The sequence below is a fragment of the Marmota flaviventris genome, chromosome 9 (assembly GCF_047511675.1).
Source record: "Marmota flaviventris isolate mMarFla1 chromosome 9, mMarFla1.hap1, whole genome shotgun sequence".
Classification (NCBI taxonomy): domain Eukaryota; kingdom Metazoa; phylum Chordata; class Mammalia; order Rodentia; family Sciuridae; genus Marmota; species Marmota flaviventris.
The window spans coordinates 82,875,222-82,899,718 of NC_092506.1; the positions used below are offsets into that span (position 1 = coordinate 82,875,222).

The window sequence follows — 24,497 nt, forward strand, 5'->3', positions numbered from 1 at the left end:
AGTTAATACTGTGAGTCCTAGAGATAAGCACAATTAGTTCTGTGTAATAAAGTCACAGGAAAGGGAACTGAAGTTATTATTTTCATTAGGAGGGCATCTGCCATAGTCCTTTTTATTTTAATAGCCTTGTACCAACCTTTTTATAGTGTTCCATTTTTAACCTGATTTCCTGTGCAAGGCAGGCTTGTAAAATCATTTCCTATCCTCAAATATCACCACTTTAAGAGTTTTTAATACTCTACTTATTTAACTAAATCATAAGACACAAAGATAGCAAGTGCTTTACATATTCAAAACCATTTGCCTTAAAAGGGAAAATATTCCACACTAAAATCTGGAGAATTTCCATTACTCAAACCCTTACTCACATGCAATCTTTGGCTCCAGTGATTTTGAATACAATAGTATTAACTTGGCAACTTTCTAAAATAAACTTACCGCTTTCTGGACATCTATATCCAGGTTATTTCCTTCTCTTGGACACAATCCAGATTTCACTCAAGTCATTGATAACTTCCTGGAATTTCTTCTTTATAACACTTTTTAAAATTCTTGTTACCAATAATATATCACAATAAGTATCTTTTAAAAAGAATTAAAAGCCTACAACTTGTACTTTTGACTTGTTACTCAAGACTGAGAAAAAGTCAGAAATTTTCCTTTAAAAATTAGATATAGTAAATCAACAAGAGACGACTTTTACCTTTCACTCCTTCAGTTAACATGTTTATAAATATGCTCTCAAATAATGGGCTCATCACACTTCTTGCTAATATAAACCCTAATTTAGTCTGTTTCAACTAATGTAGATGAAGCTCTGAGGCACTAATCAGCAAAAGATCCAAGGCAGTGAGTGTCTCTCAAACTTCCGCAAGCATCAGGATCACCTGGAGGGCATATTAAAACATAAACAGGTGGTTCCCACCCTCAGGTTTTTAGATTCAGTTAGATCTGAGATATGTTGCTCAGTGGTAAAGCACCCCTACCTTCAATCCCCAGGACTGAAAAAAAATGCATTTTTAATAAACTTCCAAGAGATGCTGATACTACTAAACAGGAACTATACTATGGGAACTACTAATTTACATTAAAGAAAACCACTAATGATGGCGTAAGAAGCAAAGAAGAAAAAGTATACAGGATCCAATCTCAGCTTCAATATGAAACTGCATATACTTTTAAGTGGCAATTAATCTTGTTAAAAGTCCTTTCTTTAAAAATTTAAATGATAATTACTGATTAATTCACAATAATATTGGGTCTTATCTAAGAGAACTTTAATGTTCTTTTAGACTCCTGGAAAAATAAAATCAAAAATAAGTAATTTTTAGATTACCAACATGTTCAATGGCTGATGCAAATTTCTAATAACAATATCAAGTTTGTAGGTTCAACCTAGTAGCTTCACTTTGCCCTACATCTATAGTTTGCAACGCTAATTCTGGCCAGGTCCCTCCAAAGAAATTCCAAGAGTCACAATGTGAGCAAAAATGTGATTGTACAAAAATCCATCACCACTACTGAATTAATATGTCAAGAGCATACTTCCTACCAACATATCACCTTTAAGAGACCTTGAAGCTGAAACTAAAGAGAACACCTTGCAATAAAATGTTTTAGAAATCTCAGAAACTCTTCTACCTCTTCAGGCTATAAATATAATAAAAATTCATGAAAACAGAAATCCAGGATTTGCTATTTTAAAACAATGGTAATCTTAAGGAATAGCAATTTAAAAATGCAATTAGTTGGGGACTACTTTGAGTATGTGTACTCGCCCTTTGTTTTGTTTTTTTAATGTGAATTAAATGTAAATATGGACTGCTCAAAAATACTAATGAACTTATCATCTAAAAATCATCTGATTAAAAAAAAAGACTGGGACAAAACAGTAGTGGCCAGAAGAGAATAATGAAACCATAAAGTTATATGATGGATTAAAAAAAAAACAATTTAATAAAATGAATGACAAGAGAAAAGGGAGCCAAAGTAATCAAGAATAGCAAAGGGTAAAACAGATAAGTGAAAGGGACCATAATAATATTAATATAGATAAGATTGGGAACTGAAAAAATAATGCACTCAGTAAAATCCACATAAAATTAACTTCAGCTTGAATCTAAAATAGTAATTGATCAGACCAAAATAAGAAAACCTTTTCAATCCCTTGAATGGGAACTATAAATAGGATTAGTGGTGAGAATTCAGATAACATTCTTTTATTTAGATGTTCACAGAGCACATGTTTAGCACTTGATATCTTACTATTTGATTACACATAATAGAAAGTAAAATAATGAAAGAAACCTACTCAAGCACAGACTGAAAAATGGAAATAATACTGTACAAACTGAAAAATGAAAAAATAGACTACGAGGGCAAAATGTATAGTTCTGAGTGTCAGGCCTATCTTAGCATCCAACTTACAATCTTGTTTTATTTATATTCCATACAGTTCCATTTACATCAAGAACCAACAAGACCAATAAGAATAAAATTAGGGACCACAGCAAGATTATCAGTATGCCAGTGGAGCACAACAGACACTAGTATGGCAATTTGTAAATCAATGGATGTGTAACTGATGTGATTCTGCAATCTGTGTATGGGGTGAAGGTGGGAGTTCATAACCCACTTGAATCAAAGTGTGGAATATGATATGTCAAGAAATTTGTAATGTTTTGAACAACCCACAATAAAAAATTAAAAAAAAAAAAAAAAAAAAAAAAAGAAAAAAAAAAAAAAGAACAAAAAAAAAAAAAAAAAAAAAAAGATTATCAGTATGCTAAGTGAATTTTTTCACAACTCTCTCTGAGAGGCTGGACACATGCAAAGACTAGTCAACAGCAGAATACACAAGAGTTGATAAACAGTTTGCAGAAGTCGAGCAATACCAAGCAACACTCAACAAAGAATACTACTTTTTTTAAGGATGCTAGATGACAAAACCACAATTGGTTAGAGAACAGCTATCTGAATTATCATATAAAGAGTAAAACTACTCTTTTATGATCAAAGGCATCAATTCCATGGTCTAGAAAAGTTAAAGGCAACAGCAACTCTGAAACAATTACAAATGTATATGAAGACTCAACCTATTGAGTTTAATACACTGTATAATGGCCAAAAACTTCAACAATGTGTGTCATTTTCAAAAACCAATGGGCCACCAAATAGGTTGCTGTACTATTTTTCAGATTTATGTCCATCCTTCTTCCCGGAAGGACTCAACACATCTATCAATAAACATTTAAACATAAGATAATATTTCAATTCAGTTCATCTCATGGTAGAAGTATCTAAAGAAACTAGAGCTAAATATATTACCAGTTTCAATTATATATTTGATCTAAGTATCTTGCTAAGCTGAAGAGAAAGTCACATAGTTTCTATTTTCTAACAACCTGATAGCACTCTTTTTTTTGCATAAATAATTTTTCCACATAGCTAAATTCAGCAGAAATTTGTCAACTCTATTGTGTAAAAGACATTCTGTGACACATTTAACAGTCTTAACTATTATATAACTATATTATATAGCTTTATCAATATATCAAAACAAATGCACAAGAAAATTTTCTAATTGAGCCTCTATAAAAACAAAAACCTAAAATAAACTACACTTAATGGGTGACACTATTACAAAAAACTGAGATAACATAGTCAAAACACTGATATTTTGCTTTGTCACAGGTTAACAAAAAGTAAAAACATAAAACTAGATAGAAATTTAACAGCTTTTAAAACTATCCTGCTTGCGTTTTAGATCATCTGTGACTGTTAGTCTAAATGAAGTTTAGAATTTAAAAGTAAGCTTTCTAACAAATATATATGATGAAGCTATTATACATGTTGATTAGAAAGAGTGCCACAAATGAATATTATGATTAATGAAATTTAAAATGTGAAAGTGTGGTTGGGTAACTTCTATACGTAGATAGTCAATAAATGTTATTTTTCTATCTTACCTAGGAAAGAAAGCTGGTTTTCTTTTCTGGAAAATATGAAATTATACTTCTGACCAGAAAGGAGACTAACTTACTATAGTCAAAATTCTATCTAGTTGTTCTTATTTTCTCAAATCCATGTATCAGTTAACGCATTTTTTATTAAGAAATAAAGACAGATATATAAACTTTAAACCTGTTGAACTTTGTTTCTTTTCAGGAAACTAATGTGTTACAGTGCAATAGTTAGGAACATTAGTTTTTAATAACAGATAATATTTATTTAGTCTAATTTCAAAATCCAAAACAGTTGTTTGCAAAGGTAATGCCTTAATAATTAGTAAATATACATTCACCTTACTAAGTAATGTCATTAAAAGCAAAAAAAAAAAAATTAGAGTGTCAAGATACCTAGATTTTCTACATCAATCCTATATTTTAAAAGATTAGAAAACTGAAGACTAGAAAAATTAAATGATACAGGACAAATAGCTAATGACTTCAGCATGCAGCTTCCTGACTTTCAGTACTTTCTTCTAACATACTGTAAGGCCTCCTCTAACTGCTCTCTCCTGCATTAGAATACTAGCTGTGTCATCTGTTTTCATTGTATTTTATTATTCTGAATATTAGTTGTCATTTGTAACTTTCCCATAAAACTATAATTTTCCAACTTTTTTAATGAAAGGTTTTACTGTTGAGCATGTAAATCCTCAACTTTCTAAATTTAATTTTAAAATTTTGAAACAAACGTATAATGTATATAATGAGAGGAAGAGAAAAATTCTTATCTCTTGATAATTTAATGCACAAATTCAATATATCATTGAACACCTAAGACATTCTGGGTCTATGTTAAGTGCTAGAGATATGAAGATGATTCATATGGTCTTTGCCTTCAAACAGCCTATAATCTACTAGAAAAGAATTAAACCAACAATTAAGAGTATAGTTGTTAAGAACTGAAAATGGAGTGGGTCTGAACTATACATGCATATAATAATAGAAAGAATCTAATGTGGAATGATGAGATCAGTCAAAGGTTCCTCAATGAGGTACTGAATATCCATGGGGGAAAAAATAGCAGTACCACCATAGAGCAGTAGAGTCCAAAACGAATTAAAAGACAGAGCAATTTCAATTTATTCAAAGAAAAAAAAATGAAAATTGTGTGCTCTCACACAGCAATTTAGTATCTAGTAACACACTGTTTTAGTGGAAAAGACCTGATTTCATTGTAGCTTTATAACACTATGTCTTAATAAAATTTTAAATTACCATTCTAAAAAGACTGTATCTAAAACATGTCCAGTTAATATTCACAACAGCTGTCTACAAAGATGTATACAGTCCTCCTCAAAAATCTAGAATAAAATACCCATATGTTACCAGAGAAATGACAACCTGTAGAACCAGCAGTCCAAGAGGGATGAAAACAAACATTCACTTTGCTTTCTTAAACCAGTAAGGATAAAGACTATTCAAATACTGACTTTCAGCCGGAAGACCGAGAACTCAAAGCACAGGGGACATTTTTATTTACATATTTAAGCAAAACTGGAGAATGGGGAGAGAAATGAAAGTGTAGGGCAAAGCGTGAAAGAGAAGCGATGAAAAAGGAAAAAAGGCGGAGCTGAATATGAACACAAAAACTAAAGACGTAAGAACGGATGGAGGAAAAAGTGACGGATGGTTTTGGAAAGAGTGCTAAAGACAAAAAGCAAGAAATGAAGGGGAAAGAAGTTGGGGGAAGGGCTGTCCAAAGAAAAAATTGAAAATCAAAGATAAGAAAAAATAATGAACTGGAGCTATGAATACCCGGGAAAAAACGAGACTGAATAAGAAAGGTGAAGGGACCCAAAAAGAAACAGCGAGTTTTCGACCTCCTTTTCCTCACCCTCTATGCCCCAGAGAGAGAGAGGAAGAAGTAATTTCCAAGTCTCAAAGAAGAAATTCCGGAGCAACCTTCAGGAACCAGAATCCTTGAGTTGGGGCACCATCCAGCGAGTTCCCGGCCCCTCTCCATCCCCCTCGGACGCTGGGCGGGGCCCTGGGAGTCTGGGTTACCTGGACAGGGAGTCCACGCTGGGCGGCCGAGCCGCTGCGGGCTGGGAGCCCAGACTCTCGCAGCTCGAGCTCTTCTCCATGGCACGGCAGGGGCAACGGGAGCAAAAGATTGAAGGGACCTCCGCGACTGCCAGGCAGGGAGCGGAGGGCGGAGTGCACCAGGCAGGGGCCGCGGTCAAGCCAGCGCCGGCCCGGGAGGAAGACCGGAAGCGGCCATGTTCCCCCAGACTGCACCGCGCCCGGGGTCTGCGGCCACGGGAGGACCCCGCGGCGCCCCTCGGACGCCGAGCCTTAAGCGCTGCGCTCCCTGCGTACCTCTGCCCCGCCCCACGCACGCCTGCGGGCTGGGGCGGAGGGGCGTGAGGCCTGGAGGGAGGAAATTCTGGAGATGAGGGGAAAAGGGAGGATCTCAAGGGAAGAAAGAAACCAGGAGCTGACGGCGTGGGAAGGATTGAGACAGGGATGTGATGACAAAGAAAATGAGAGGAATAAAGAGAGGAACGTGGGTAGGCTGTCGGATCTAGAGGCAGAAGGAACGTGCGGTGTGGGGAGCAGGGAACGAGGAGAATGGGGGTATTTAAAGAATGGGGGACCAGAGATGACAAAGTGTTCATCAGAACAAGGGGCTGAAAATATTGATTGTGGGATGAGAATGGTTTATGTAAAGGCTGCTTGGAGCCACGAAGACATGGATTGAGAGTCTAGCTCTGCTATTTACCTGCAGTGTAACCCAACAGCTTCCTTATCTTAAAAAAAAAAAAAGGAAGAATAATCTCACAGAGATGTATTTATAAGTGCTTGGCAAGTAATAAGCACACAAGTTTTAGCCATTAGTAGTCCTACTTAAGAAGGGTGTGTAGGATGGATTGGACATAAACTAACAAATTCAATAAATGGTAGATGTTATGAGTAGGAGCTATAGGAAGGGTGGCAGAACAGAAAGAAGGGGCTGGTAAGGAAAGGGTAGCAGAAAATATAGGTGAGGGAGTATGGAATGCTCAAAATTGTTTTCTTTCCACCTCTGGCCAGCATTGTAGAACAAGCACTGGGTCGACTGTGGCTTGGATTTATGGATTTGTGTGATTTGGAAGTGTCTATAAAGGAAACGCACTTTGACATTAATCCATTGTCCACAGAAGGAAGTATGGAAGAGGGTTTGGAGGGGGAACTGATAAACACAAAAAGAATTAAATAAATAAATAAATAAATATATATATATATATATATATATATATATATATATATATATATATATATATTACTGAATGTCTTGGTTTTGAACACGGAACCAACTTAGTGATTCCTTACCCTTTCAAATTCCCCCTGCAAAGCAGGAAGTGAGTGAGGAAAGATAAAACTGTGATAAGAGAACAGGAACTGGGTAAAGGGGAAATGTTTCTGTGGGTAATTTTCTGTTACAAAGTATTCCGGAAGAACATAGAAAGGACACCATAATGGAATTTTTCAAATTGAGACTGAATCTCAGTCACCTCATGTGTGGGTAATCAGGGTCCAAAGACTGACCTTTCTACAAAAAGTAACTAAAAACTCTAGATAACAAAAAACTACCAGAGGAGTCAGGAGCTTAAAGAGAAGCAGGCAGAGTAAAAATTTGGAGTACATGACCAACAGAATGAATTTCCTTTTTTTTTTTTTTTTTTTTTTTTGGTGGCTTCAGTTAATGGACAGCCAAAAACTGTGAAGCAGCACAGAATGGTAAAAACTCCAGTAGAAAGTGTGCTATCTTTCTAACAGTAAGGAACCCCAGTTCCTGGGGGCACACACCTGTAATCCCAGTGGTTCCTCAGGCAGAGTCAGGAAAACAAAGAGTTCAAAGCTAGCCTCAGCAACTTAGCTAGGCACCAAGCAACTCAGTGAAACCATGTCTCTAAATTAAAAAAATACAAAAAAGGGCTGGAGATGGGGTTCAGTGGTTAAGTGTCCCTGAGTTCAATCCCCAGTACCAAAAAAAAAAAAAAAGGAACCAAGAAAAGGGAGCCCAGGGAAGCTGGAAAGTGAGGCAGGAATTTCAAAAGGAGCAAACCAGAAAGGAGGACTCTAAACTGTATATGAACTTATTTCTTGATTTAAGTCCTAATTCGATTTGAACAACATAAGAACAATGCAAGCGATCCAGATACAGAACCAAAAGTAAGATATCCCTCTTACTTGTTCAGATGAAGAACTGAAATGAGATTTAAGTTGTTACCTATATAAGCAAGACAGTTTGTGTTGAACCAAATTAATTTTCTACCAAAGTATCCATACTTTCCAGAGGAATATAACGAAAATTCAGAGATTCCAAAAGATAATTTTCAAAATATCTAGGGCATGATCAAAAATTACTTTAAGTGCCAATTACATAATTCAAAAGTACCAAGAAAATCACACAAATTCTCAAAAGATTATCAAAAGATGCTAAACTCAAGAGGACATGTTGGAATTATCCTACAATGGTTTAAAGCATCTAATATTAATACATTCAATGAAGTAAAGAACAGTATACTGTTCTAAATGAAAAGACACTAAATCTCAGCACAGAAATTGAATTTTTTAAAAAGAGGTATAAATAGAAATTTTAGGAAATTCATTAAATAGACTCAATAAAAATATTCAGTGGCTGGACCTAATGGCAAGAATGGACTTGATAGAGAAGAATATAAGGAACTTGGAAGACAAATCAGTATAATTTATCCAATCTAAAAAACTTTTCAAAAAATGTTAACAGAATCTGAGACACATGTGGGACAATATCAAATTGTGTAATATACAGGTAATTAAGAGTTTCAAAAGAAAAGAATTAGGAAAAAGAAACTGAGTAGCCAAAAACTTACTGATTTTGGCCAACAACATAAATTTACATATTTAAGATGTTAAACACATAAAATATGATAAATACAAAGAATAAAAAGAACAAAGAAAATCATGACTTAATGTATTATGATCAAACACTGAAAAATAAAGAGAAACTGAGGAGAGGGGATTTGGCACTTATGGTCCCAAAAGGAAGAACCACAATTCTAAAGAGCACAAAATACCTAGCAAGTACTGATAGTAGAAAATAGTAGAATAACTTCTTTAAAGTACTAAAAGGCTGGCAAGGGAGGATGAAAGAATTCTATATATACAGCAAAACGTTTTTCAAAAAGGTATAATAGGGATGCAGGTTATTGCTCAGTGATAGTGCTGACCTAGCATGTGTGAGGCCCTTGGTTCAATCCCTAGTACCATCCCCAAAAGAGTAAAATAAAGATGATTTTAGATCAAGAACAGTTGAGATAATTTATTACCAGCAGACACACAACTACAAGAAATGAATTCTAAAGGAAATTCTTCAGGTTTGAGAGAAGTGATACTGAAGGAAACTCAGACATTCAGGATGAAGATTAGGAATGGGAAAACCTGGATAAATGTAAGCAATTAATTTTCCTCTAAATTTCTTTAAAATACATACATCTGTTTAAAACAAAAATTATAGCATTTTCTTATGGACTTTCTAATACATGTATACATAATCTATGTGAAAATAAAGATTGTTAAGGTTGTTGGTAAATGGGCCTATATAATTGCAAAGTTGCTATATTTTATGTAAACTTGTACAATATGCTCTAAAGTTGTTTTATGGTAAGGTATGTTTTATTATTATTATTATTATTATTATTATTATTATTATTATTATTATTTAGAGATTAGAAATAAAAGTCCTGTGGCATTGGCAGTTTAATAACATGAAGCGACATAAGGGACCAAAGTGTAGACTTTAACTGTCCTGCCCATCTTCTTAATATTTATACTGTTCATCTTCACAAATAATTTATGCAATTCTTACAGTCTTTGGAGTTAAAATCATTGAAGATGAACAATAAAATTTCCTTTGCTAACATATACTTCTATAAGTTTCTTGGTTAAATTCCTATAATTTCCATATTTTCACTACACCATGCTTTTGAAGACGAAGGGGATTAGCAAATTATGCTGGTATACTTAAGTAAATCATGCTGCAATCCGTATTTTTCCAAAATGTATTAGTTTTATAAATGTATTTTAACAATATAATACACCTACAAAATTTTTGTAGGAAATCTCTCTGTAAACATTCTTGCTCATTATTAAATATTGCTTGCAAAAATCAGAGATTATTGCATATTGATCCCCTCTGTGAAGTTATGATTAGATTCTATTAAGTTCCCCACAGATACAATAATAGAAAAAGGTCAGAATTTCCAGCTCCTGACAATATGATGAAATGATGTGGGCTCTGTCTTCCTCCCCAATGCAACACTTACAGCTGGAGGGAAACTGGTGCAGCTGAGAACATAACGTAAAAACTGAGAAGTCTTTTGAGAGGCAGAAAATAGCTAGAGTCTAGTGAACGGTGGAGAATAGCAGCCCATATAAAAAGTGAAGAAAAAATGTAAATATTTTTCTTTTTTGCATATTACCATGATTAGATCTTTCTCTTCCTGTTTCTTCTGCAAAGCAGAAAATAAATGCCAGCCCCGTATCAAGGAATGGAAGGGCAACCACAATGTGGTGCTATAGCCAGCTGGAGTAGGAAACTATAATAATAGATACTGGAAAACTAGCCAGGTCTCAAGCATTTCCATCTTGTCAGCTTACCCTATAAGCTCAGAGGGCTTTGTGGAAATAACCCAGAGAAACAACTCTTACACAAGGGCTATTTCCTTGATAGAAGCACAATAGAATTCCTTAAGGATCAGTGTTGCCTGATTGCTGGAAGGGTTGCAAGTGGAGAGTCCTCAAGTCCAGTTTGTAGTGGCAAAGGGAGCATGAGCTTTCCCTGAAGTCTCTAAGATAAACACAAGCTTGGATTTTTCTCCTCCAAAATACATTATCTAGGAGAATATGAGCTCTGAGGGGAAAAAAACATAATAAATGTGAAGAAAACAATGACTATAAACATACACACAGTAGGGGACAAATAACAATTTTAAAATATCTTAAGGAAGTAGAAGGCTATTGCTACATGAAGCAGGAAAAACAAGTTATCAAAAAGGACTTTGGTATTTATCCAAAAGGACTAAAATTAGCATACTATAGTGATACAGCCTCGTCAATGTTTATAGTAGCACAACTCAAAAGAGCAAAGTTAGAACCAACACAGGTGCTCAACATTAGATGAATGAATTAGGAAAACGTGGTATATGTACATAGTGTAGTTTTATTTATAGCCATAAAGAGTAATGAAATTATGGCATTTGCCAGTAAATGAATGGAACTGGAAAACATTATACTAAATGAAATAAGCCAGACTCAGAAAATCAAGGGTTGAATGTTTTCTTTTACATGAAGAAGTCAGAACAAAATAAGGGGAATAAAGGTAGGGTCAGATATAACAAGGATAGAGGGAAGATCAGTGGAGTATAAGGAGATTGAAGGGGAAGGAGAAGGGATAGGAGGAATGCAGAACGAATGTAACAAAATTACATTATGTGCATGTATAAAAAAATACCAAAGTGAATTTCTCTTTTACACCAATTAATCACTAATTGAAAATAAAAATAAATAAATAAATAGAAGAAAAACCAGCACAATAGAGGAAAGGGAATTAGGAGGAAAGGGGAAGAAAAGAAAAAGAAGAGACACTGGGGACTGAAATGGAGCAAATTAAATTCCATTCATATATGATTATGTCAAAATGAACCCAACATTATGTGCCACTATAATGCACTAATAAAAGCATAAAAGGAAGGAGCTATTATAAAGATTGTATTTTAAATACATAGTGTCTGAAATGAAGAATTCAATAGATGAGTTAAATGTTAGAATGTATTTAGTCAAAGAAAAATTAGTGAGTTTGAAGTTAAAATAAAACAACCCTCTGGTAAAGCACAGGAAAAAAATGGAAAAACACAAAAGAAAAATTAATAGATGTGTAGAGAGGACCAAAAAATGTCAATATCAAGATAGAATAAGATTCAATATGGAAGCAAGTGTAATATTTGAAGAATGATTTTTAAATGTTCTCCCAGAAAAAGACAAGAGACTAGAGATTAAAAGAGCTCTCAGTGTTGAATAGTGTGTGTATAAATTTCATGCTTCGCACATCCTAAGGGAATTAAAAACATTAAACATAAAGATAAAACTAAAATTTCTAAAAGGAAAAGCAGCATCTACAAATGCCTGGGTGTGGTGGCATACTCCTGTAATCTCAGCTATTTGTGAGGTAAGGCAAGAGGATCATATTTTGGTGCCAATCTCAGCAACTTAGTGAGACCTGTCTCAAAATTTAAAAATTAAAAAAGAGCTGTGGGCAAAGCTCAGTGATAGAGCATCCCTGGGTTCAATCATCAGTGCTACACAAAGAAAACAAAGTAAGGATCAGATTGACAGCAAACCTCTCTTGGTAACACTAGTTGCAAGAACATGATGGGATTCAGGCACACTACCCAAAATATCATATATTGGCATAGTGACTAAGCTGAAGGAATTTGATAAAACTGCAAAAACAAGAAAGTCTCTCACACCCTTCTCCCATCCTTCTTCCCTAAAGTAGAGCATGTAACCTAGGAAGAATTTTCTGACATTTCTCTGAAATAGGTCCTAAGATCTTTGTGTGAGAGATGCACTCCTTGTGTCTGAAGGAACATCCTTACATCTGAAGATGAATGGTTACAGAAAAGAATTTGAACAAACAGAACTTATTAAATCCCCCCAGTATATTACTTTCAGATCGTACCCTTTTTACCCTATCTTATTTCCCCACAATTACCCACTCTTCATCAAACCTAGCATGAATATATACAAGTGGAGTTATTTATTTGGGTCTCACATTTTTATGAGCCTAGAATATAACAAAAATTTGTCAAATAAATTTGGATTTACCTTGTTAATCTCTTTTGAATATGGACCTCAGCCTTGAACCTACAATGGGTAAAGAAATTATAAAACATAAATTAGAATAGGAAGCAAATACCTCTCCTAAAAAATATTTTTATCAGTCGAGTCTAACAAATATTCAAGTAATCAATGTGTAGAAAAACAAAGTTGCCTGTCACATTTCACATATGAACCTTTCATTTGTGAATACATGTAAACTCAAGTGAATTCCTGAGTGAAATAATAGTTAATATATGGTGATGCCAGCAGAAAGAAAGACTAGGAAATGATAAGCCTTTGTTCCCCAACTAAGATTTTCAGTTAATATCAAGGTATAGACTAGACTATCTTTGTAGGAACTCGAGAGATCTGTTGAAAAGCTTTAAAACCCAGGCCAATCTAAAGGCAGCAAGGACTCCAGTGAAGCAGTAGGAAAATTTGTGACGCTTGCTATATCTGGTCATGGCCCTCTCCTTAGAGGAAATAACATGGAACTATAAGGAAGACATTCTCTCTTATCAGAATTTTTCCATTAGGAGAGAAAGGAAAGAGTGGATTGTGCATTCAATGTTCTGGGTCATCTGGATGTTGGCTATGGAATCAGTTTTGTCCTTGCCTGACTCTGACCATTGATGGGACTGACACCAGAATTTGGAGCCCAAAACAGAGGCAGGCAAACATTGGAGCAGTAGTTTTGCATGCAAAAGCCAAGAAAGCAAACAATCAGAAAAGGTTTGAGAAATCCAAGAACTTCCAGCCCAGCTGATTGGTAAAATTCTTCTATATAAAATCAGTATACAATACTAAATGGTGGGTTTTACTTTTTAATTCTACAAAAAATTACAAGTAATAAAAATAAACAGAAAAACATGGCCAAATAAGAGGAACAAAATAAAACTCTAAAAACCACCCCAAAGAAACAAAGACCATAAACTGCCTTACATGACAATTTTAAACAACTGCTATAAAGATAAGCTAAAAGAGAACACGGATAGATAACTGAACAAAAACATCAGGAAAACAATGCATTAACAAACTATAAATATTGACGATGAAATCAAAACTATAAAAAAGAATCAAAACAAATTGGAATTAAGTAATAAAATACAGTAAATGCACTGAAAACTCATTAGAGGGATTTAATAGTAAGTTTGATCAGGTAGAAGAAATAATCAGTGAACTTTAAGACAGGTCATTTGAAATCATTGAGTCAGGGGAACAAAAAAGTTTTTTTTTTTTTTCAAGTAAGCCTGAATGACTTAAGGGACACTATTAAGCGAACAAATATATCCATTATGGAAAATAGAGGAGAAGATAGAAAGAGGCAGGGAAATTACTTGAAAGAATGTTGGCTGAAATTTTCTCAAATCTGAAGAGAACAATGAACACACAGATTTAAGAAGTTAAAAGAGAATCACCCAAGATACATTATTTTCAAATTTCCTAAAGTAAAAGATAGAAATTATAAACAGCAATGAAAAATCTTTTTGTTATATACAATGGAGTATCCAGAAGATAGTAATCATAATATCTTTTTTTTAAAGTAAGTTGGATTGAGAAGGGCATATATGAAATGGAATTTTAACTTTATACATTTTGGGACTTTTTAAACTTTCAATATCAAGCACATATTTATGTAAGTTGCAAAGCAATGAAGTAGAAGCCAAGAAGAAAATGCTTTATAAAGGTATAAATTATATTTAAAGATGGTTAAATAATAAGAAGCATTAGTATCACATATACAATTTTAAGTCTCTTTAATAGACACAGTATTATCACATTTTATCTTTAAAACAATCTTTGAGGTGAAGAAGTAGTTATATATTATTATCCTTATTTTATAGTTCAGGAAATACTCTTACAGAAGTTAAGTAATGTACCATATTATGTATAATTGTATTTGCTGAAAATTTCATGGATGACTTCAGGAGATACAGGCAAATGGATGAGTTGTCTCATAAGCATAGTATGTGAAAGTTCATACATGAAAGACAGTCACACAACTGTAGCCCAATTCAAAGAATTTGCAGAGTTATAACAATACCATAGATTGATAATTATGGAGAAAAGTAAGTTGACTATAACTGTCTTAGGATTATGATATAATCAAAATATGAATATGCTTTATAAACAATAAAATGCTATGCAAATTAGTAGTTATTATAGTGGCCTCTCTAGAGTAGCAGATGGCTTAATATAGTTAGAAAGCCTGAGAAGAATTATGGCTTTAGTATTTCCTAAGTATTGTATGTGAATTTAGGCCATCTTACCTATCTGTGTTTCAATAAATGTGGCTAATATTTCTCTAATATTCCTTCTTCATCTTCATCCTCTTACCTGATGTGCACATAACTACACACACATGAGTATAGGAATGTGGGAATTAAGTGAAATGATACACATAAGGCATCTTGTAAAGTGCCTGGCAAGTTATCCATGTTCTACAAATGATAGTTCTCTATCAAATTTACTAAACCCATAAGAAAGACATGAAGTATAGACCAAACCAAAAAAGAACAGTCCATACAGCATTGCTGAAATTTTGGTGGCAACTGAAGTCCCCAATGCCAACTTTTTTCTAGTGATCTAAGGGATGTCAAACAATATCAACAGACATAACAATTTGAAATACATTTTTTTAAAAAAAAATCTGTCTTAGTATTTAAAACAATTGATTTCATCTTTCCAGGTAATATTATCTGTATGATTGTGATTTAATCCAGCAACTAACTGTCACTTTTGCTTTGAGTAAATTTATTTGTCTCAGTTTGATTACAGTTCCTAAAAGGTGTATCTATGGATATGCTGCCTTTTTTTTTTTTTTTGATTCACATTCATGGCATTTTCATGACTGCTTGGTATATTGCTTCAAGCACTGGGAAATAGATAAAAGATTTCTGGCATCTTGGGAAGGATGAATTTGTCCAGGAGAGTATATCTTGATATATTGTTATTGAATCTTCTGGAAATTGTTGTATGAACTGTCAAGCTCTGGTACCTGTTTTCAGTGTCAAATGTGCGGTATCTAATGTATATCACATTTATGTGGTGTGAGTTACTTATAGTTTCAAGGTCATCTACTGCATTTTTGCTCCGATTCATGACAACCAATATGAGTATACAAGAAAATCAACTCTCCTTGACTTTAAATGAAATTTGTGTTTGAGCTGAAAACTAATCAAAACCCAATGTTTTCATTTAGAGTTGCAATCCTTTTTAAATATTTAGAATTAAAGTCAAGATTGAGTCAAAATGACCTAATGCTTTCCTTTTGCTTCTTTCTTTCCACAATGAAATAAGTTTGATATATATGTGCTCACAACTTTTCCATCCTTATATTAATGCTCTCCCACCTCCAAATCTCTGTTCAAATGTCTCCTTCTTCAGTCCTACCTGCATAACCCATTCAAAATTTTACACACACACTGCACTCACATTTTCTATATTTTCCTCTAATTATTTTTTCCATGCCATTTATTACCTTCTGTTTCTCATGTGAGCTTAAGAATTATGTTTATTATTTATTATCTGTGACCTTTAGTTAGTATGTAAATTCTGTAAAGGAATCTGTTATGTTTTGCCCACTGATATATCCCAAGCATCTAGAAGAGGGCTTGGCACAAAATAAGCATTCGATGAATATATATTTAAATGACTGAATGAATATATTGCATAATGATTTTATAAAATTTTTGATCTGATGTGATAATGCTCATGAGAACTCCACCTCATTACAAGGGGAAAATGGTAGCTATGCAGACCATATTTTGGGTGACTGATGACTTTCTGAGAGGATGTTGTATTGGTAGAACACATGCATTTATTCTTGTGTATTGCCTTCCAGGCAATCTATCCTTGACTAGGTTTAGTTAAAAATGCATGCTCATTATTTATAATGCTTTCACATTATTCATGATAATTTTAAGACTTGAAAAGTTCAAGATACAACATATGGGTACTAGAATAAAGATGAAAAACTAGCAAGATTCTTTGTATTATCTGAATAGACATCTCTGGGTCTGTGTTTACATTTCAAAGCCTGGATTATAAAATCACTATGCTGTGCTGTATATGTTATGTATGTATTCTCAAGTTCTTAAAGCAAATTACTCATTTTTTAAATTAAGAATTAACAGAAAATTCAAAAAGTAGTGACCTGTTTAGCAGTAATTAAATGGCAAAAAAAAGAAACATTAGCGGAAAAAAAAAAAAACCTCTACCCCCCACCCATTTAAGGGCTTTAGTTTCAAAATGTATATACAAGAACAGGCCCAGCGGTCTGCGGGCATGGTAGGAGAGGCAGAGCAGAGCCGCTGCCCGTGCCTGCAAGGTAGGCAGACCTGCGACTGACAGGTGGATCAGGCCCAGCGGCCCGCTGGCGTGGTACAAACGTCACCCCAATTGGAGTAGGGGCAGAGCAGAGACTTCGCCCGCGCCCGGAACAGGCCCAGCGGCCCCCCAGCGCGGTAGTCACATCACCCCAATTGGAGTAGGGGCAGAGCAAGCCGCCGCCCGCGCCCAGAACAGGCCCAGCGACCTGCCGGCGTGGTAGTCACGACACCCCAATTGGAGTAGGGGCAGAGCAGAGCCGCCACCCACGCCCGCAAAGTAGGCAGACCTGCGACCGACCAGTGGAACAGGCCCAGCGGCCTGCCGGCGCAGCAGACACATCACCCCATTTGGAGTAGGGGCAGAGCAGAGCCGCCGCCCGTGCCTGCAAGGTAGGCAGACCTGCGACCGACCGGCGGAATAGGCCCAGCGGCCGGCCGGCATGGTAGTCACGTCACCCCAATTGGAGTAGGGGCAGAGCAGAGCCGTCACCCGTGCCCGCAAGGTAGGCAGACCTGCGACCGACTGGCAGAACAGGCCCAGCGGTCCGCGGGTGTGCTACACACGTCACACCAATTGAAGGAGGGGCAGAGCAGAGCCGCCGCCCGCGCCTGCAAGGTAGGCAGACCTGCAACCGACCGGCGGATCAGGCCCAGCGGCCTGCCAGCGTGGTACACACATCACCCCAATTGGAGTAGGGGCAGAGCAGAGCCACCGCCCGCGCCCGGAACAGGCCCAGCGACCTGCCAGCGTGGTAGTCACGACACCCCAATTGGAGTAGGGGCAGAGCAGAGCTGCCTCCTGCGCCCGGAACAGGCCCAGCAACCCGCCGGCGTGGTAGACACGTCACCCAAATTGGAGTAAGGGCAGAGCAGAGCCGCTGCCCGCGCCTGCAAGGTAGGCAGACCTGCAACCGACCGGCAGAACGGGCCCAGGGGGTCCATGGGCATGGTAGACACGTCACACCAATTGGAGGAGGGGCAGAGCAGAGCCGCCGCCTGCGCCTGCAAAGTAGGCACACCTGCGACCGACCGGCAGAACAGGCCCAGCGACCCATCAGCATGGTAGACAGATCACCCCAATTGGAGGAGGAGCACAGCCGCCGCCCACCCCTGCAAGGAAGACTTTTCAACTATACAAGAGCAATAAAAATATATAGGGGGAAAATTTCAAAAACACAACAGTTTCAACAAGCAGAAAGAAACGCAAGCAGTATGAAAAGACAAGGAAAGAAAGGACCACAAGCAGTGCAGGTCAACTCAACTTTAGAAGAGGTAATAGCTGCAAGAGATGGAATGTCAGATAAAGAATTCAGGATATACATGCTTCAGATGATCTGGAGTCTCAAGGAAGACATTAGACAGCAAAATCAGACAATGAAAGATCACTTCGACAATGAATTACATAAACAAATCCAGGAAGCAAAAGATCAACTATACAGGGAGATAGAGGTTATAAAAAACAAACAAACAGAAATCCTAGAAATGCAGGAAGCAATAAACCAACTTAAAAACTCAATTGAGAATACTACCAGCAGAGTAGAACACTTAGAAGATAGAACATCAGACAATGAAGACAAAGTATTTCAACTTGAAAAGAACATAGACAGCTCAGCAAGACTGTTAAGAAACCATGAGCAGAACATCCAAGAAATATGGGATAACATTAAGAGACCAAACTTAAGAGTCATTGGGATACAGGAAGGTATAGAGGTCCAAACCAAAGGAATGAGCAATCTATTCAATGAAATAATACAAGAAAACTTCCCAGACTTGAAGAATGAGACAGAATCCCAAATCCTAGAAGTCTACAGGACGCCGAATGTGCAAAATCATAAGAGATCCACACCTAGACACATTATAATGAAGATGCCCAACATACAGAATAAGGAGAGAATTTTAAAAGCTACAAGAGAAAGGAAGCAGATTACATTTAGGGGTAAGCCAATCAGGATAACAGCTGATCTTTCAACACAGACTCTGAAAGCTAGAAGATCCTGGAATAACATATTTCTAACACTGAGAGAAAATGGTTCCAACCAAGAATTGTGTTTCCAGCGAAATTAAGCTTCAGGATGGAAGATGAAATTAAAACCTTCCACGATAAACAAAAGTTAAAAGAATTTGCAGCTAGAAAACCATCTCTCCAAAAAATCCTCGGCAAAACATTACAGGAAGAGGAAATGGAAAATAACAATGAAAACCAACAGTGGGAGGTAGTACAGTAAAGGGGGGAAAATAATCAAAGAGGAAAACAAACCATGTTTAGTAACATAAATAAACAAATATGGCTGGAAGAACAACCTATATCTCAATAATAACCCTAAATGTTAATGGCTTAAACTCACCAATCAAGAGACACAGGCTAGTAGAATGGATCACAAAACATGACCCAACAATATGCTGCCTACAGGAGACGCATTTGATAGGAAAAGACATACATAGACCGAAGGTGAAAGGTTGGGAAAAATCATATCACTCATATGGACTTCGGAAACAAGCAGGAGTGTCCATACTCATATCAAATAAAATAGATTTCAAGCCAAAGTTAATCAAAAGGGATAAAGAGGGACATTACATACTGCTCAAGGGAACCATACACCAACAAGACATAACAATCATAAATATATATGTCCCAAACAATGGTGTAGCTATGTTCATCAAACAAACTCTCCTCAAGTTCAAGTGTCTAATAGACCACCATACAATAATCATGGGAGACTTCAACACACCTCTCTCACCACTGGACAGATCTTCCAAACAAAAGTTGAATAAGGAAACTATAGAACTCAATAACACAATTAATAACCTAGACATAATCGACATATATAGAATATACCACCCAACATCAAGCAGTTACACTTTTTTCTCAGCAGCACATGGATCCTTCTCAAAAATAGATCATATATTATGTCACAGGGCAACTCTTAGAAAATATAAGGGAGTAGAGATAATACCATGCATCTTATCTGATCATAATGGAATGAAACTGAAAATCAACGATAAAAGAAGGAAGGAAAAATCATGCATCACTTGGAGAATGTACAATAGGTTACTTAATGATCAATGGGTTATAGAAGACATCAAGGAGGAAATTAAAAAATTCTTAGAGATAAATGAAAACACAGACACAACATATCGGAATCTATGGGACACATTGAAAGCAGTTCTAAGAGGAAAATTCATTGCTTGGAGTTCATTCCTTAAAAAAAAGAAAAAACCAACAAATAAATGATCTCATACTTCATCTCAAAATCCTAGAAAAAGAAGAGCAAAACAACAGCAAAAGAAGTAGAAGGCAAGAAATAATTAAAATCAGAGCTGAAATTAATGAAATGGAAACAAAAGAGACAATTGAAAAAATTGACAAAACTAAAAGTTGGTTCTTTGAAAAAATAAATAAAATCGACAGACCCTTAGCCATGCTAATGAAGAGAAGAAGAGAGAGAACTCAAATTACTAGCATACAGGATGAAAAAGGCAATATCACAACAGACACTTCAGAAATACAGAAGATAACCAGAAATTATTTTGAATCCTTATACTCCAATAAAATAGAAGATAGTGAAGGCATCGATAAATTTCTTAAGTCATATGATCTGCCCAGATTGAGTCAGGAGGATATAGACAACCTAAACAGACCAATATCAATTGAGGAAATAGAAGAAACCATCAAAAGACTACCAACTAAGAAAAGCCCAGGACCAGATGGGTATACAGCAGAGTTCTACAAAACCTTTAAAGAGGAACTAATACCAATACTTTTCAAGCTACTTCAGGAAATAGAAAAAGAGGGAGAACTTCCAAATTCATTCTACGAGGCCAACATCACCCTGATTCCTAAACCAGACAAAGACAATTCAAAGAAAGAAAACTACAGACCAATATCTCTAATGAACCTAGATGCAAAAATCCTCAATAAAATTCTGGCAAATCGGATACAAAAACATATCAAAAAAATTGTGCACCATGATCAAGTAGGATTCATCCCTGGGATGCAAGGCTGGTTCAATATACGGAAATCAATAAATGTTATTCACCACATCAATAGACTTAAAAATAAGAACCATATGATCATCTCGATAGATGCGGAAAAAGCATTCGACAAAGTACAGCATCCCTTTATGTTCAAAACTCTAGAAAAACTAGGGATAACAGGAACATACCTCAATATTGTAAAAGCAATCTATGCTAAGCCTCAGGCTAGCATCATTCTGAATGGAGAAAAATTGAAGGCATTCCCGCTAAAATCTGAAACAAGACAGAGATGCCCTCTCTCACCACTTCTGTTCAACATAGTTCTCGAAACACTGGCCAGAGCAATTAGATGAAAGAAATTAAAGGCATAAAAATAGGAAAAGAAGAACTTAAATTATCACTATTTGCAAATGACATGATTCTATACCTAGCAGACCCAAAAGGTCTACAAAGAAACTATTAGAGCTCATAAATGAGTTCAGCAAAGTGGCAGGATATAAAATCAACACACATAAATCAAAGGCATTCCTATATATCAGCGACAAATCCTCTGAAATGGAAATGAGGACAACCACTCCATTCACAATATCCTCAAAAAAAATAAAATACTTGGGAATCAACCTAACAAAAGAGGTGAAAGTCTTATACAATGAAAACTACAGAACCCTAAAGAGAGAAATAGAAGAAGATCTTAGAAGATGGAAAAATATACCCTGTTCATGGATAGGCAGAACTAACATCATCAAAATGGCGATATTACCAAAAGTTCTCTATAGGTTTAATGCAATGCCAATCAAAATCCCTATGGCATTTCTTGTAGAAATAGAGAAAGCAATCATGAAATTCATATGGAAAAATAAAAGACCCAGAATAGCAAAAACAATGCTAAGCAGGAAGTGTGAATCAGGCGGTATAGCGATACCAAACCTCAAACTATACTACAGAGCAATAGTAACAAAAACAGCATGGTACTAGTACCAAAACAGGCGGGTGGACCAATGGTACAGAATAGAGGACACAGAAACCAATCCAAAAAACTACAACTATCTTATATTTGATAAAGGGGCTAAAAGCATGAAATGGAGGAAGGATAGCATCTTCAACAAATGGTGCTGGGAAAACTGGAAATCCATATGCAACAACATGAAACTGAATCCCTTTCTCTCGCCATGCACAAAAATTAACTCAAAATGGATCAAGGAGCTTGATATCAAATCAGAGACACGGCGTCTGATAGAAGAAAAAGTTGGCTACGATCTACATACTGTGGGGTCGGGCTCCAAATTCCTCAATAGGACACCCATAGCACAAGAGTTAATAACTAGAATCAACAAATGGGACTTACTCAAACTAAAAAGTTTTTTCTCAGCAAAAGAAACAATAAGAGAGGTAAATAGGGAGCCTACATCCTGGGAACAAATATTTACTCCTCACACTTCAGATAGAGCCCTAATATCCAGAGTATATAAAGAACTCAAAAAATTAAACAATAAGAAAATGAATAACCCAATCAACAAATGGGCCAAGGATCTGAACAGACACTTCTCAGAGGAGGACATACAATCAATCAATAAGTACATGAAAAAATGCTCACCATCTCTAGCAGTCAGAGAAATGCAAATCAAAACCACCCTAAGATACCATCTCACTCCAGTAAGATTGGCAGCCATTATGAAGTCAAACAGCAATAAGTGCTGGTGAGGATGTGGGGAAAAGGATACACTTGTACATTGCTGGTGGGACTGCAAATTGGTGCAGCCAATTTGGAAAGCAGTATGGAGATTTCTTGGAAAGCTGGGAATGGAACCACCATTTGACCCAGCTATTCCCCTTCTCGGTCTATTCCCTAAAGACCTAAAAAGAGCATGCTACAGGGACACTGCTACATCGATGTTCATAGCAGCATAATTCACAATAGCAAGACTGTAGAACCAACCTAGATGCCCTTCAATAGACGAATGGATAAAAAAAATGTGGCAGTTATACACAATGGAGTATTTCTCTGCATTAAAAAATGACAAAATCATAGAATTTGCAGGGAAATTGATGGCATTAGAACAGATTATGCTAAGTGAAGCTAGCCAATCCCTAAAAAACAAATGCCAAATGTTTTCTTTGATATAAGGAGAGTAACTAAGAACAGAGTTGGGAGGAAGAGCATGAGAAGAAGATTAACATTAAACAGGGGTGAGAGGTGGGAGGGAAAAGGAAAGAGAAGGGAAATTGCATGGAAATGGAAGGAGACCCTCATGGTTATACAAAATTACATACAAGAGGAAGTGTGGGGAAAGGGGGAAAAAAACAAGGGGGAGAAATGAATTACAGTAGATGGGGTAAAGAGAGAAGATGGGAGGGGAAGGGATGGGCGATAGTAGAGGATAGGAAAGGCAGCAGAATACAACAGACACTAGTATAGCAATATGTAAAACAGTGGATGTGTAACCGATGTGATGCTGCAATCTGTATCCGGGGTAAAAATGGGAGTTCATAACCCACTTGAATCAAAGTGTGAAATATGATTTGTCAAGAGCTATGTAATGTTTTGAACAACCAACAATAAAAATTAAAGAAAGAAAAAAAAAACCCACCTGACCACTAAAGAAATAAACTGAAGAAGACCTTAGAAGATGGAAAATCTCCCATGTTCTTGGATAGGCAGAATTAATATTGTCAAAATGGTCACACTACCAAAAAAGCTATACAGATTTAATAAAATTTCTATTAAAATTCCCATAATGTTCTTCATAGAAACAGAAAAATCAGTCATAAAATTCATTTGGAAAAATAAAGGGCTCAGAATAGCCAAAGCCATCCTCAGTGAGAAAACTAATACAGGAGGCATCACAATATCAAACTTTAAATTATACCTCAGAGCTGTAGTAACAAAAATGGTATGGTATTGGAAGCAAAAAAAACATGAAGACCAATGGTACAGAGTAGTAGACACAGAGACAAACTACTAAATGCAGTTATATTATTCTAGACAAAGGTGCTATAAACATACATTGGAGAAAAGACAGCCTCTTCAATAAGTGGTTCTGGGAAAACTGGAAATCCGTATGTAGCAGAATGACATTAAATCTTGTCTCTTGCCAGGCTCAAAAGTGAATTCAAAGTGGATCAAAGACCTAGGCATTAGACCAGAGACCCTGCACCTACTAGAAGAAAAAGTAGACCCAAATCTTCATCATGTTGATTTAGGAACCAAATTCTTCAACAAGAGTCCTGAAGCACAATAAGTAAAATCAAGAATTAATAAATGGGATGTTATAAAACTATAAAGCTTCTTCACAGCAAAGGAAATAACCAAGAATGTGAAGAGAACCTACAGAATGGG

At 36.0% G+C, this 24,497-nt stretch overlaps 1 protein-coding gene across 6 annotated transcripts in view; it reads right to left on the reverse strand.

Moving 5' to 3' along the window:
- Window positions 1-6,334, reverse strand: part of Mtmr2 (myotubularin related protein 2) — a 77,658-nt gene extending 71,324 nt beyond the window's left edge. For 2 of the 6 annotated variants that reach the window (XM_027951393.3, XM_071616636.1), the window contains exon 1: window positions 6,015-6,334. In XM_027951393.3, the coding sequence (XP_027807194.1) occupies window positions 6,015-6,094 (80 nt within the window). In that variant the 5' untranslated portion in view covers window positions 6,095-6,334. Of the gene's footprint in view, window positions 1-5,844; window positions 5,918-6,014 lie in introns of those variants that run through there. The other 4 variants (XM_071616637.1, XM_071616638.1, XM_071616639.1 and 1 more) reach the window with 3 other exon arrangements.
- Window positions 6,335-24,497: the final 18,163 nt, after the last annotated feature.